The sequence below is a fragment of the Acanthaster planci genome, linkage group LG19 (genome assembly GCF_054643075.1).
Source record: "Acanthaster planci isolate LZ-2023a linkage group LG19, COTS_SCS, whole genome shotgun sequence".
Lineage (NCBI taxonomy): Eukaryota > Metazoa > Echinodermata > Asteroidea > Valvatida > Acanthasteridae > Acanthaster > Acanthaster planci.
Window position 1 is genome coordinate 6,755,864 of NC_141795.1, and position 16,054 is coordinate 6,771,917.

At 41.8% G+C, this 16,054-nt stretch overlaps 1 protein-coding gene across 5 annotated transcripts in view; it reads right to left on the minus strand.

Moving 5' to 3' along the window:
* The window catches only part of LOC110977558 (zinc finger MIZ domain-containing protein 1-like), a 167,473-nt gene that overhangs the window by 79,776 nt on the left and 71,643 nt on the right, over positions 1-16,054 (minus strand). For all 5 annotated transcript variants that reach the window (XM_022231790.2, XM_022231791.2, XM_087149161.1 and 2 more), the window contains one exon: positions 3,499-3,591. In XM_022231790.2, the coding sequence (XP_022087482.1) occupies positions 3,499-3,570 (72 nt within the window). In that variant the 5' untranslated portion in view covers positions 3,571-3,591. The remainder of the gene's footprint in view (positions 1-3,498; positions 3,592-16,054) is intronic.

Sequence of the window (16,054 nt, forward strand, 5' to 3'; positions counted from 1 at the left end):
GTCTGAAATCAATCCCGGTGATATTTCCAAGTCAAATAACAAAGGTCAGATGTAACAGGGACACAAAAATGTCACACTTTTGGACCTGTAATTAATTTCTGGAATCATCCAATGCTGAAGTGAGAGAGGTTATAAATATTTCACATAAACATTTCTGATGGAGACAGTTCAAAATCCACTTGTTCACAAAGAAACTTTCATCTGTAAAATTTTGCATTTCAAAAAAAATGTGATGAATAAAAAAACCCTGTCTACTCTCTTGAAAAAAAAAACCCACGGATCAATATAAGTTAATTCATATTCATCCGTTGCAGCGGAATACACAAATGTCATCAAATAATTTTTTCTCCCACCCTGAGTAATTAAACTACGAAAACTAACGTTTCATCTTCCCTCCTAAAAGGCTGAGCAGTTCCAAAAGAGAAACCTGTTAGCCCATTCCTTTGTCACCTTAACGGACATGCCTCACTGCTATGAATATGCGAGTTAACAGCCGCTTTTCCCATTTAACTTAAAAAAAAAAATTGCTACAGACATGAGTAAGGACCGTACAGCCATGAGATGGGGTGTATACGTCGATTGGGTGTTTGTGTGGATAGGAGTTGGTTGTTTACGTGATTTGGAACAATTTCGTGCGTTCATTCCGAGAAGAGCCAACCAGAACATCAGCAGATGACACGGGAGCCTGTGGGCCCAAAATGCTAATTTATACAGTTCGACAAAAAAATGTTACCTTGGGTACGGCATCGAGGCAAATAGCTCATTGTGGGGGGGGGGGACGGGGGAGGAGACACAGAACGAATGAGCGAGCTGGGGATCATATTAAATTGATGACGTGCTTCAACGATGCAGCTCTATTATTTAGCCGCACCACTTGGCCTTTCCCAAATCGCTCGTTTCCAACGCCCAGCATCTCTGCAAATAATGCGACGTGTAATTGCTTAGGTACTAATAAGCGGATGGAAAAAGCGTAATGTGCCCGGCCTTGTTTTAGAAAAGGTCTCCGATTTGGCATTTGCAGTGTCTTCTTCGATTGCAATGGTTTGAATGGAATGTGTAGCTGTTCAGGTTAACTGCATGTACGTGACTGGTTAAGCATTCAGAAAGTATGGATTTACTAACGAGTTGATTTATTAATAGAGAATTTGTTAATACTTGATACCTTGTTTGGTTTAAAGGCACTGTGCAACCAAGCGATATTTCTGCTACTCCATTGATGTGATGAAAACATTCAATATAAACTAACCTGAAATCTGCAGCTTCATTTGTGGCACTGTGAGACGTACATAACGTTCATCTTAAACACTTGAAAATTCTGATTTTTTCTGTGGTTTAACAATTACTTATGAATGCAAATATGGCTTCATTTCATTATCAACAAGAGTCCAAGAAACCGCTCGGTACAAAGTGATGTTTGCATTGCGTTCTTAATGTTTCCAGTTAAAATAATAAGTAACTATTATGTCAATAAGTACAGTACATGTAGTCATTAGTAAAATCTCCAGGGGACAAATCTGGGTTCATCCGTTGCCAAAAAAAAAAAAAAAAAAAAAGAATCAGGCTTTTCCAGTGGTACTGAACACAAGGCCGTGCACAATTTTTTAATTAAAAGGGCAATGCTTCCTTTTCTGACCATTTCAAAGTCACGAATGCCAACATGCCCACTTGCGGCTGAGGCAATTTCTTGTCTTTTGTCCCATTCTCGAAGGGGAAAAAAAAAAATCAATTCTACCGTGATCAATAAGATTTCCACAGAAATAAAAGCCTTGGGAGTTTACAATGCATCTCCCTGGATAGAACTCCAAGTTCATAAAAGCTGTTGTCCGTGCGGAGCGGCTGCCGAGCTCGCGGAGATCTGTGTACAGGTGTTTGCAAACACCCAGTATTGATGTACCCCTTCCCGAGACGATTTGGCAACACGGACAGGGTAAATACACGGGTCTCTGCGCCGTGCTGCAGTACAGCAAATCATGAGGGATGGGGTGGATCATTGGCGGCTGCTCAACTTTAGCATTATCAGGCAATCTCATTTATTGATTACACAATAGGGGCTGGTCCGTGTGGGCAGCCGCGCCAATAGCTCTTGGTCTTCATCCATTTCATTTGAGCGCCGGTCTCCGTCCTTCCGTCACCAGAACACCGGCGCTTGAAAAATTTGTTCTGAGATTCCGAATCCTGAAAAACTGCCCAGAAGGCCATTCTCAGAGATGTTCTGTAACATCTTGGCGGCTATAGTACCGCTGCTTGCATGTACCCCATGCACAGCCAGTTCCTTGGCAAATACTTCTACTACCCAGAAGGCCAAGGGGAATTAAAAAAACGGGCTCAGTTGTCATAATCACAGGTGCTGCTTCCTGGTAACTTGAAATCATTCGGCCCAAGGGCCAAAGAGATGTTTTTGTAAAGACAGGACGCCGAGAAAATCCACAAGTGGCAATGTTCATTTTTCCATTCTTTCTCTCAATTTTACAGTCAAGTGGCTGATAAATGTTGGGCACGGCACACAGGTGGTGTCAAGCAGAAATGTGATTAAACACAGAAAAGAACATTTGTGTGGACAGATGAGCTGACAGATCCAAGAGGATCAAGTCAAGGGTGGTTAGTAAACCGATCCAGATGTAGATGCTTGTGCATGCTACTCAGAGTACATCACCAACATGTGCCGGTACCTTAAAAAGTGCAGGAATGAGTGTCAAATAAAACTTGCCACACCGCGCTCACTCGACTGCCCTTGTGCAAAAAAGGGATTTTCTTTTAAAGCGCAGACAAAATCATTTCGGTGCTTGTTGGTTAGAAACAGTAAGAGTGAAACCACTCATTTTGAAGCAGCAAAGCACATGATGAAATGATGAAAAAAAAAAAGATTTGGACCAAAGTATAACGGTAAATCTTCGATATCTACCTCTGGTCTTTTTTATACTGTGCACAGCTGGTGATGTCTTTCACTTAAAAATGATCTATCATTCTAAAGCAACTTTTTCAAGGAGCTGTCCTTGAACCGAAATAAATATCATTTCGATCACTTTAAACAATCCACTGGTTGAAAAAAGCGACTGTCTCATTTTCTTTAACACTATAGCACAGTGGCTATGTGTTTTTTCACCAAGCATTTTTGTAATGCACACACACTTGTCTTCATCACGACATTCCAAATATAAGCTCAATAAAAAAAATCCAGACACTGTCCTCTTTCCACAAAATTAATCTTACTGGTAGTATTCAACAACACATACAATCCTCAGTCATTTGGGCAAGTTAAAAAAACAACAACAAAATATGCGAGTGTCAGCCCCTTGAAGAAACAAAATCTTCAATACCCCATGACTGCTCTCAGAACACACGCAGCAAGACAAAGGTCCCGTGATTTGCAAACAGATAGCTCTTGAAGGTTGTTGAACACTTCTAGTAATCTCCACCATGTGTCCAGAAAAAAAAGCCACTATTCCCGTGGCTGCGGTTGCTGCGGTAACTGACATGCAAATGTATTCTCATTCTCACCTGCTTTATGCAAATCAAACGCTCAGTAGTCTGCTGAATGTGTCTGTCCATCGACGACTCTGTTGTCATCATCTTGTTTCCCTCACAGGATCACTGAGTGCAACAAAAAATGGTAAGTAACTTTAAAATTTCTCCACGTCACTAAGAATTCCGAGTAGAAGCTCTAAAGTCATTGAATTATCTTTTTCAATATTAAGCAAACTTTCCTTGAAACTATTTTACGAGTGACCACACCCGTTCCGGATGGCGCTGCGGTCTCCAAGCTACATGTACTATCTGCAATTAAACAAGTCGAGCATGCATTCCATGAATTGCTCGTCAACATTTGAAGTAATCACACAGACAAATATACCGCAGGTTGAAATAGGGATTTCTACAGAGAAAAATTGACCATCAATATGGGCGATTCACAATAGTGCGCCTCCAAGAGTTTGCAACGCATTGACCAATCACAGTGCGCGAAAGCTGTAGACCCTTTCCAATCGTGCATTGGGTCGACAGATTTCGCGCGCTATGATTGGTCAACGCGTTGCAAACTCTTGAAGGCGCACTTCTGTGAATCGCCCGTATTAAATGGGAGGTGCAGTGCTGGACTCAAGTTCCTTTTTAATGTGTTGCAGTGTTAGCAATAGAGGGCGCTGTGCATCAACAGTATAACACACCTTACAATCCTGCATGTTTCTCAAAATGAATTTCAGCAAATTTATAATTATACTTCCCATAAAATTTTTTTAACTGCTACACCTAGAGATGATGACACTAAATTTCACACCCATGTAATGCTCATAGTCCAGTTACAATGACATTCAAGTACATGTACACTCTCTGTACTTGGATATACTCTTGTATCTACTTTTAACAACTTTATCACTGAATGCTTTTCTCAGATACGGTAGGCAGTTTTCATATTGCGCTACGACAACATTTACAACCGCAATTTCTGAAATGCACAACCTACCCTACATCATATGAGACAATCTGATTGGTGTTTGTGCAAAGTAAAGAAGGTGGTGGTAATTTGTCAGTTGACACTGAGGGGGGCAAATTAATCACTTGAGGAACATGGCAGAGCCAGGTGGTTGTTACCAATGAGGAGACTTGCCATTAATCAATGCTGCACTGAAACTGCCCGTCAAATGCCTGAGATTCCTGGAAAAGGAGAGGGGGAGCAGCTACTAAAAGGCTTGCACGGTGGCCTTGTTGGTGATGTTGGCCCTAGTGGCTGCAGTGATTAAGGGAGCTGCAGGGGCCACAGTGGAGGGTGGCCATGGTGATTTTGGAGGCCATATGGCAATGGTGGCCACCATGCTGTAGTGATTGATACAGGCTGCGGTGGTGGCCGTGATTACTGGCCACTGTGAGTACCAATACATCTTGGGTGGCCACAGTGTTCATGCTGACCATGGTGGGCATAGTTCACTGCTGCTTGGTACCAGTGTGGGGACAAATCATGGAGGCCAAGGTGACCTCTGCTGCTAGCATGGCTGGCCACAGCGGCCACCATATACATGTACATAGTAGCTATTGGGAACCAGGGTGACTATTCACTGCACGCTGGTAACAAACATGTCCAGGTAGCTGCAGGTGGATGTGATGGTCAGCACAGTGGATGCGATATGGTAGCCGCAGTGGCTTTGCTGGCCATGCAGACTAGCCATGAGCCAGATCGAGCCACTGGCCAGATTGGGCCCTTAGCCACTGTCTTTTCATAGATAACAAGTCTGAATACAACAAAGATTTTCTAGTTCAACCGTCTTTTCTTTCAAAGCTGAAAATGTCTTCCATTTCAGTTCAGCAGTTACGGGAATTCAAACATTTTGCCCGCAGTTGACAGAGTTAGTACAAACTTCTTTTCATCTCCAATTTCCCGTTATCTCCTTTACATGTCTGCATCCACAGTACAGTTATCTTAAATATTGCAGGTCACAAATTCCACTTCAAACTAGGAAACTTGATTAATTCCTCCGTCCCAAACTTGCCCCCCCCTGCACAGGGATAATGCGACCACTAATCCTTGGAAGAGATTAAGTGGGTAGTGAACAATTCACGGCACTCCTTGGATGGAAAACGTCCAGCGGTTCATCTAAATGCTAAATTCCAGCTGAAGACACCCCCTTTCTACGCTCGGATCAAGGCCTGAATGTCAGCAGTAAGCACTGCAAACTATCGCATTGGCCCACTCAAATGTCAGTGAGCACAAAGTGATCATGATTGATGTGTTTCAGGTATTAGCCAATATTGCATTAATAAAAAGGAAAGTCACATTTTGGTCAACAATTCATCAGGTGGAGTTTTCTCAGTGGGAAAAAAAAAGTGTTAAGCTGTGTCGATATTCGGTAATGCTGCCAAGAAGAGGTCAGATCACTGAATTGTGGGGTCATCAAAAGTCGCGATTGGTCAAGCATGACTGCGTGAAACAACCTCCGTAAAACATTCGCGCTCTAGCCACGGTGATGGAGAAAGCTCCTGATTCCTGGAATCGGTAAGCATTGATTGGAAAACTGTTCAAAACCTTTCTAATTCCAGTACAACTTACGCAAACGTGCATTGTGATGGTGTTCTCAAAATAGGCTCAGGGATAATCTGCTACTGGTAGTAACTCTGGGGTTGTGTAAAGTGCATGATCTGTCAGGGTGAAATCCATCATTTTTGCGAGGCAAACACAGCCTATCATCCCAAATGCAAGGTGATTCATCTGCAGACATACTACTCGCGACTTCCCTATCTGCTCAAATCTACTTGCAGAGTCCACGTTTCAGTAGTAATTTCTTAGTAATGCTGTCAGCTGTGCAATATCGTTTCTCACCAAATTCCAAGCTCCCTTTTTCGTACGAGATGGATTACACAGAAATTGGGCCAGCGAAAAATTGCTTTTTAAAAAATTGGAAAACCAATGAACTGACAAATTGAAGGAAACAAAACTAGCCTCCCCACTTCAGTATTTTGGACAAACAGGTCTGGTTGTTAGATACTAGGATGGAGTGAATCACACCCAAATGAATAAGCATAAATGTAAAAAAGAAGTAAAAGACACATCAAGCTTCAAATTTCAGTTGAGTTTCTTCTATAGATCTCCGTGGTTGAATGTGATCCAGAAGGATGACATCGACTTCTCTGTTTCCGCAATGATTCAAGCACAAGAGGAGTCACAGACATTTTACAATATCACACAGAAGTCAGAAATACCCAGTGCACGTATACTGCAGAGACAAAGCATTGTGAGGACACATCAAAGTCCTCACAGACATTTTGATGATACCACAATATCACACAGAAGTCAGAAATACCCAGTGCACGTATACTGCAGAGACAAAGCATTGTGAGGACACATCAAAGTCCTCACAGACATGTTGATGATACCACATGTATCACACAGAAGTTACACCTGCCCAATGCATGTATACATGTACCAGTACATGTGTTGCAGAGACAAAGCATTGTGAGGACACACCAATGTTCCCACAGACATTTTGATGAAAGCAAATCATCATACAGAAGTCAGACATACATGTACCCAATGCATGTATACCATTACATGCATTGGGACAACATGTATGTGAACATGTAACTTCTGTGAGATACAAAAATGCTCTCCAGAATTGAGGACTTTGGTGTGTCTTCACAATGCTTAGTGTCTGCAGTACATGTTCTGGTATACATGCATTGGGCAGGTGTAATTTCTGTGTGATACATGTGTTATCATCAAAATATCGGTGAGGACTTTGATGTGTCCTTACAATGCTTTGTCTCTGCAATGCATGTACGGGTTTACCAGCACAGGTATGGCAGGGACAAAAACACTGTGAGGACACAACATAGTCCTCACAAGTCGGTCCAACATTTTCTCATGATAAAAGTCTTTAATCCCACAGGAAAGTCCCAAGCAAGGAATATTCTCATTTCATGATTCTTGAATAGGGTGGGCAGCTGAACATCCATTGCAGATTTAACAAGCAGTGGCATTCTGGTTTAATACCGACATACATGTCAAGATGAACCACACGTACACACCCCATTCAGATGTAAAAATAGCTGACAACAGTACAGGCACTGGGGGGGAAAAAAGCGATGAAAGGTTTTCACTCACAATTCCACACACAAAAAAAGTCCAACACTGGAACGTGACTCTCCACACACGCTCACCCCTGACATTTGTCAGGAATGTAACTTCAACTTCTCTAAATCAACCCCCGCCCTGAACAGGAAAAAAACTTTTCATCTCCGCTCTGACAATTTGGGAGAAGCTTCCAAGATTGCCGACAATCTCACAGTTCAAACAAGGGTCTGGAACGGTTGAAAAATACCAGTACTACGGACTCAGATCTGGGAGAATCCAAAGAGGGAAACAGCCATAATGGTAAAAATCAGGGTAACTCAAGCCTTGCAAAAAGTACAGAGTCTCAGTTTGTGGAGCTAAGCAGAAGTAACCAAGACAAATTTATGGGCTGAACAGAAGTCAGCCGAGACCCCGGGCACATGAGCTCATTTGCTGGGCAAAGTGATCTGTGCCATCCAGTTCCAGGAACTCAACCCAAGGAGAACAATGAACAGTTCTCCTGAGGTTCATGGACGGTGTACAATGCATATCTGGAAGTTGTCTTGGAGTTGGAATATGCGACGTGATCCTACAAAATGAGTCTTAAGGCCATATTTTTGCCAATTATATTTTTTCTCTTGAGTGGGATCACAAGGAGCCAACAGTTCTCTTTGTTGGAATGTATCACGCAGTCGGTCATCCTGAGAGGTGGGCAAAAAAAGGTTGGGGGTTCACCGGATTTGCACGGTGCAAGATTCTTTTCAAGGCCTTGAATTCAGAAGTGGCTCTGATAACTTCAGACTCATTTTGTTAGGTTGGGTGACGTATGACCAAACCCAAACACAAGTCCAGCACTCCTTGACGGTCCCCCACCATAGGTAAGCAAACTTCGAGGTGCACCATTGACAGAATTATGGCTGCCATTTTTTCTCCCCAGGCAAATAAAAAGAGGGTAGGGAAATTATTGGAATTTCCAGGACAATCCGGGAGGGATTGATCTTGCCGGGAAGGCTGCTTGATAAACTGATACCTTGAGTCAATTGAAAGGATCCAGATCCCATTACAGACAGATTTAAGCTGCTAAACGGTCTAGTGCCGACTGAGAAGGAAATGCTTGGAAATGTACCATACAGTCAAGGCAGAGTGAATTGTGAATGTGATTGGTGAAGGTTTTGAGTGGTGAAAAGCAAAAGCAGTTCAAATGGTGGAACAAGAAGCCGAGTTGAGCACGGACGTGTGAGAGGCTCCACAACAAGAGTCAATATTTTTGCAAATCGTCACAGTGCTGACCAAGCACAACTTAAAGACTGTCCACTGACAGTGATGTTGACAGATCGCGTTCTCAGTAGAATCGCTAACAAATAAAAAACCCTGGTGAATGATTCCAGGTGTTCATCGGCTAGCAAAAATCCTTTGAGTACACTTTTTAATTTTAAAAGGGACAACTGAGTAGAAGTGTTCCACTTGGGCCTGTCCAGTACACAGACATATAACTTGGACAATGGACAATAAAACAATGAAATTCTAATCTTTACAAGACTTTGTAGAGTATTTTTTTAATGACATGAAGTGAATATGAGAAAATCAGTTGATCCCAGGAAAGTTGTAAGCCTGCCGTACTCTTCGATGGAAGTGAGAACACCCAAAACTAATGATCTCATCATCAACTGCTACTGCAGTCTTGAAAACCTTTGTTAAACTGCCAAATGTATTTGAAAAATTATTTGAAAACTAAAAACAAACATCCTGGTACCTAGCAGGACTTGAAATGCTCCTGGTTTTAACAGCAATCATGCCCTAAAACACCACTCTTTCCTAAATAAATTTGCTCAGTCTCGTGCTAATCTTCTGCGACCCCAAACAAAGTGAAGTGAAGTGAAGACAACTTGTTGAGAATTTATTTTCACCAGCCGGAAACTACCAGCATCAACTGTTTGTTTGGCCAGCAGATATCAGTGGTAACAGTGTGGTTGTATTTGGTGTTTGGTTTACAATGGGACAAGGACATTGGCATGAGCTCTGCATGTCTGATAATAATCCTTCACTCTGCCTAAACTTTAAAACAGCGTGAAAAAAAAATACGCCTGTTTCAACTTCATTGTTGGTTTGCTGTAGCTGAAACAGCTCGTTCTGTCCACTGTTGAAATTTGCAACAAAAGAATTAACGGTGCAAAGGGCTGGTTTGAACTTGGCTTGCTTTGTAAAGAGAATTCAAGAGTGTGAATTTTCTCTCTTCCATTCGTACAAAAGGCAACTTTTTCTTCAAAAAACCATTCCAGTTCAAAAGGCAAATTATCCAGTTGAGGAAAAATATTTCCATCAAATCACTGAATGAAACGTCAAAACAGTCTACCTAAAATCACTCTCCTTCTGAAGTTTTGAGGCTACCCTTTTAAAATTGTTTCCAAAGAACTGGTACCGTGCTGTTTGATTGCAAAGAGCAAATACTCATCTTCAACAGTCCACTGGTCCCCTAATATTTACACATGTACCTCTTGTTTCTTTGAGGGTTTGTTGTTTACGATATTGACAACGGCCACCATGGACAAACAGCTTCCATGTATGCTTTTGATGATGTAACCATACACAGTGTACATTTGTAAGTTGCTGGCACCTTGGAATCTTTCCTTGTCAGTCTTTTTTTAGTGCTTTGTAACAAATATCTGTACGCATGGGTACATGTACCGGTACACGCACAAATGACTGGCCCAGCTCGCCTTGCAATGACCACCAATGAAGATCTTGTCAAAACACTATGTACAGTGAAGTAAAAAACTCCCCTAAGCTTGTTGGCAAACATGATAACAGTGAAAATTACAATCCAGGAATGTGAAGCTGAACACATGTCAACTCCTATGCACATATTCACACTGGGACAGTACCTGCCTTAAAACTATTAAAAAATAAACTATGCACAGCGGATATAGTCCAAATACCGTTACCCTGAAGGGGGGAGGGAGAGGAGGTCATTATCTCCCCTGAGGTAGATTACTTTCCCAGGGGGCATGTCAGTAACCATGATCAAATAACTCTGAGATTCCTGAAACAGAAACAGTAAAGAGATAATGTCCACGCTTGACATCACCTACACTGTACATGTACATGCAGTAGTGGTGGGGTTCCTGCTCTGTGACGCGCATCCCGTAAACACAAACAGCGCTCCCGAGCTTGTTGCAACAGCATTCCTCCGCTCAGCTTTGCGCCCGGCCCCCCAATTCCACCCCCCCCGCGTGGTTGGCATTCCTGGCCAATTTCCCCCGACCCAAAGTTTTGGCATGACAGGGATGCCACATGTCTGTCGCAGATGTGGTTAAGTGGGCAGCGTCATTCGAGGCCTACAGCCTGGCACAAGGACCACGCTTCAGTTTTTTGGGGGGTCTGTTTTAATAATCTTTTCCACAATGCTTATTTTTTCACAGAGGATGATTTTCATAGACACCTTGAACATAATCGAACTCAAAGCCGAAGTTTAAACATATCCACGTGCAGTACGTGCTTTTTTTTATCACCGACACAACCTAAATCCTGTCCTCCACATTAAGAGCTTCTTCGTTTCTTAAAGAATAATGAAATTGTAATTTCCAAATTCTGTCTCCAAAAACAAAGTCATAACTTTCCATTTTTAATTATCATTTCCTTGCCTCAAACAGACTCAAAATGATGCTGTGCTTCTTTGGAATAAATGCCAGCAGAATCAAGACCTTAATTTAAATATTAGTGGACAAGGACTTCATATTAATCTGAATTTTCTTTTGAAGTAATGTAAGTAATTATAGTTTTCATGTTTCAATGGACGGGTGAAATTAAGCCCAATTGTTAAATTCCACCAAAATTTCTCAACATTTACATGTGTCTGAAATCTGTCCCTCATTTCCCACAAATCATCTCCAAATTTAATGCAGTGTTCTTCAAAAATTAAACTTTAATTGTATCCAAATTCTGTTAACCTCTTTCTAAAAATCCCAAACAATTAAGTCCTCACATACATGTATAACAGCCAACACCTGCCAGACGAGTTTGACTAATTTTTGCTAGGGTCAATTCCTGAGGTTGATAGAGTGGTCACTCTTGGCCCAGCTAACAGGGGTAATAACCATGTCAATGCCAACATTATCTGGACCATCCCTCTCAGTATTGAACTATCTGGGCGCACTTACGGACAGGCATTTACATTTTAATTTCCACGCGAAAATTCCAGGCACTACCTTTGCATTTTTCCCTGGAGGTAGATCACTAGAGATCACAAGCGATCACAAGGTGTTAGTTGACACTGAATGCAATAAACGTGAGGACGTCGTTGGTGTGACAAAGCTGAATATCCTGAATAAATTCAGTGGATTCTAAAACAGATTGTGAAAAAAAAAAACCAACCAATAAAACCCCTTTTTTTCACCAAAGGAAACAGCACAAAATGAGTACGACTGGTGTTTCTGCAAATATGCACAACGAGCCACTTGCTGGGCGCATCAACGAAACATATGTTTTCTTTCAACAAAAGGCACCAACCACACCCTCCCTAAACCATTTCAAGCCTGGGACGACTGGGATGAGCCGAAGGCCTCATACATCCCGCTCTGTGTACAAACCTGAGCGTGTAAAATGTCACGCGGGAGCCTTACATGCCAACTACGCCCAATGATTGATGGCCTCATTTCACCAGCCACGGCAGCGATAGAAATTGAACTTAACTTCCCTTCCCCCCCCCCGACAAGTTCATGTACATACATCCCGTACACACGCTCAGATACGCAACTTCACCGATTTGGCTAGGCGCGCTTCGGTAACAGCACGTACTGCAGTAATGGGGCAGGCCAAAGCACATCAGTACATGCACATGTACACAAATGTACGTGGACATGTACATGTACGTGCAGGGCAGCAGCAATCAGCGTACGTGCTGAGCACAAGAGGAATACGGAAGACTTAAAAAAACCATGCTGGTGCAAGGAAGACACGGGGGCCTTAAGTGGTTTAGGGCGGGGGAGGGGGAGAATGAGACAATCTGTCTGGCCTTTGGACAGATCAACGACGGTGGAACAAGAGTAAACATGAATATTGAAACTAATTAATCGATAAAAATGGTGATGGCTGTGTGCAGCGTTCTGTAGCTGGCTTGCTAAGTTTCATTTACGTACATGTACATTAGTTAAAAAAAAAAGACTCTCTTATGTGCATCATGCCTTCACTGATCAATACCGGTATTCTCCAAATGGGACCTGTGAAGCTCTATAAGCCAAGACACTGAATTCCGTTCAGATTGAATGATTCCACTTTAAAATCTAATTCTAAGAACTTGACGTGACATTGATGCCAGCATCAGATACACTGCTCACGTCCTCACTCTTTATATCATATTGATGATCCTGTCTGTAATGATGTCGCCAGGCACATGCATTACTGACAAAGGTTATCCATTACAGCCATTGGTCATCACTGCATCAACAGCAATAAATTATGCAAATTTTATGAAACAGTAAGGTAATAACTTACTTTCTACTCTATTCAAATTGACAGTTGTAAATACAGACCGAATCCCGAATAATTAAACGCTCCCGCATAATATGCAGGGTCAGTAGGATAAAAATTAACATAACTGCTCTTACCTCCCCCCACCCAAAAAAAAAACTGCATTCAGAGTTGATTGATAAATATAAGGCCACTTTGCTGTCACACAATGCCAATTCTTGTGCAGCTTCATTATACTACTGAGTTCCTGGTGATTCAAATGTGTCGAGAAGATCAAAATAACGACGGTGTACATGCACCGCATACCTGACATAAAAGAGGGGATGTACTTGTAGATATGGCTGCTAATGATGTTATCCGAATATTTTTTTGTGCCGACAGGCAAGACCCGGCCGCAGAATCAAACAGAAAGGACATGTTTAATAATTAATCACTTCTACCCATGAGCGATACAATTCCAGAGACCTACTCTCACAAATTAACCCTACCAGCCAATCAGCCGTTACAGTATTGAGCATTTTGTGTCTCTACCGACGTAAATGCATGTGGGGGGGGGAGCTTTGGAAAATACGTCTCTACAACTATTATCATACGGCCTATCGGTGGATGTGTATGCAGGAAAAGAATGAGGCAGATTGACTGTGCGTTCGCATTAAATATCCGGGGACGATGATGGGCTCTGTCCGTAATAATGAAGCCCTTGTGTGCTAATCGTATCTGGTTCTCCCAAGTACGTGTACATAAACAGTGTTAGCCTCGCGGTAGCCTTTTAACGACAACTGATTGTAATTCAAAGTGACGTTCAGCAGAAGACAGGGTGCCTAATAATGCACATCAATTTCTCCACTGTTTATTGAGATAATGTCTACCTGCTGAGCACAATACAAGGGAACAACCCTGTTAAAGAAATGAATTGATTTGTAACACTGTGGTCACTTCTAATTTAATTTAGGTGGTTAAATTATGTTTTTCAGAAGGTATGCCCTTTTTTAAGCACTTATATGGGTTTTTATTTTTGGGAGGGGTTGGGCTTTTTGTTTTCATCTCATCTGATTACTTGGAGGTTTACTTTCTTGAGATAAAATTTGAATGAATAATTTCTAAATGCTTACTCTTGCAGGGTTGTTCATCATTGAAAAAATTTTACCTGTCTGAAATCTGTTCTGACAATTTCTACATTTGCTTTTCTTTCCATTCACGGAGGAGGAAATCGGTGAGGGGGCACAGAAAAGCTGTACACATTATTTTCTTGAAAGATCTCTGTTCACGGCTTCCCCGGTTGCGGCTGTGTATTTGGGGCGTGATCCCTGGCTATATGGGGCTTCAGGTTTTATGGCTTCTGACTGCTGCCCACTGAACAGAGCTATTGATAAAATGGCAAAAAACCACGAGTGTAGGGTTGGGTGGAGTAGCTTCAGTCGACATATCGCTGGTACAGCATTCTGGAGATTACAGGTTCAAATACGACACTGGTCAATTTCTTTGTTCGTCTGTCCCTTTTTAAATCCACCGTCCTTTTTAGACCTTGGAGGGTTGTTCGAGGGTCTTGAAAGGAGAAAACAAGCCCCCCCCAAATATTAATGTGGTTTCCCCAGACAATCTTGAGATTACCATTTATTCTTCTTTTGTCTCGGTGGGAAACTCCAGACAGGGTCAATGGCATAAAAAAAAGGATTTTTTTGCTCTGTCTGAGCCAGGGTTGGTCAGAAATGAGAACCACGGAATTAGCTACAGATTCCCTGATCGAGAAACAAATTGATTTGATAAACATGAACTAAGCATACAGTGTGTACATATCATGCCTCCATTCGTCCGCCGCACACGTCCTCGTGCACGGCTCAAACACCTGATTTCTTTTTCTAACTCCAACGATAAACATGAATATTGCAAATCCCCACATATGGTGTGGCCACGTTACGCTCGACTTCATTTGCAATTTTACAGAGTTGAGTTCCAGGTTTAACAAATACAGACTTTCCCCCCCCCCTGCCATTATCTGATCTCAACTTCAAAATGATTGCAGAAATTCATTCACAGCTGTCTCAATATTCTGGTCCTGAATATAAATAATGAGGATAAGTTTATGAATTTATGGACGGAAACGACTCTGGCATACTGATTTTCGTGGCAACGTCAACCACAACAATAAGTCAGGAATTGTGCGTATTATCTCATTTATTATTGGCATTAGCATGTAGCATGAACGGATCTGCGATGTAAGGTAGGTGTTGTAAAATGTGGACTACTTCGCAGAAACATACATAAGGTGTGTGTCACAAAAATGACAAAAATCAGTTTTAAATGGAAAGCTTTCGATGTAAACTTTCATTTGGTCTTTGGCAGAGCTCTAGTTCCACAGATATGACATTCCTTCAGATTGATATTGTCTCTGGAGTTCAACTTAATCCAACTGAGAAAAGAAGCTTTGAAAATAGCTGAGTCAAAGACAGACTTAGGCATGGAATTACCTGAAATCTTCCTAGTGCTCAACCGATATAATCCTGTGAAACATTTTTACTGATAAAACCTGCAACTTTAGCGATCACAGATGTTATATCTGACAAAAAAAAACCAACTTGAAATTCCACCAGAAATTTCACTATGTCAAATGTGAGCAGGTCACTGCACGGACAGGAACCACATAACTTATGCGTATCACCTTTTCTGGGAGTGGGTCCTAAAGCTTGTTGAAAAGGTTAGCTCATTAAATATTCAATCACACTGATACAAGACATTGAACTGTACATGGCACGCTACAACTCTACAAAGATCCTACCAAACAGCAGACAAAAGAAAAAGAATTCAAAACGAACTACACACAAAGCGCATCCAACCCAGAGATAATACATTCTGAAAGAAGTCCACTTTCAGCAGGCCTTTGAATATCAGGGGAGACTCTGTTTCCTTAATAAACTGGAAGTTGATTAAAACACAAAAGGCCATGAACTACATGGTTCATCTCTAGTTGCAAACGGGCTGTTCGACGGCCATCGAAGTTCTTCACCACTGGCTACTGACGACATTGCCAAGACATCAGTTTCCAATCAACTGGCT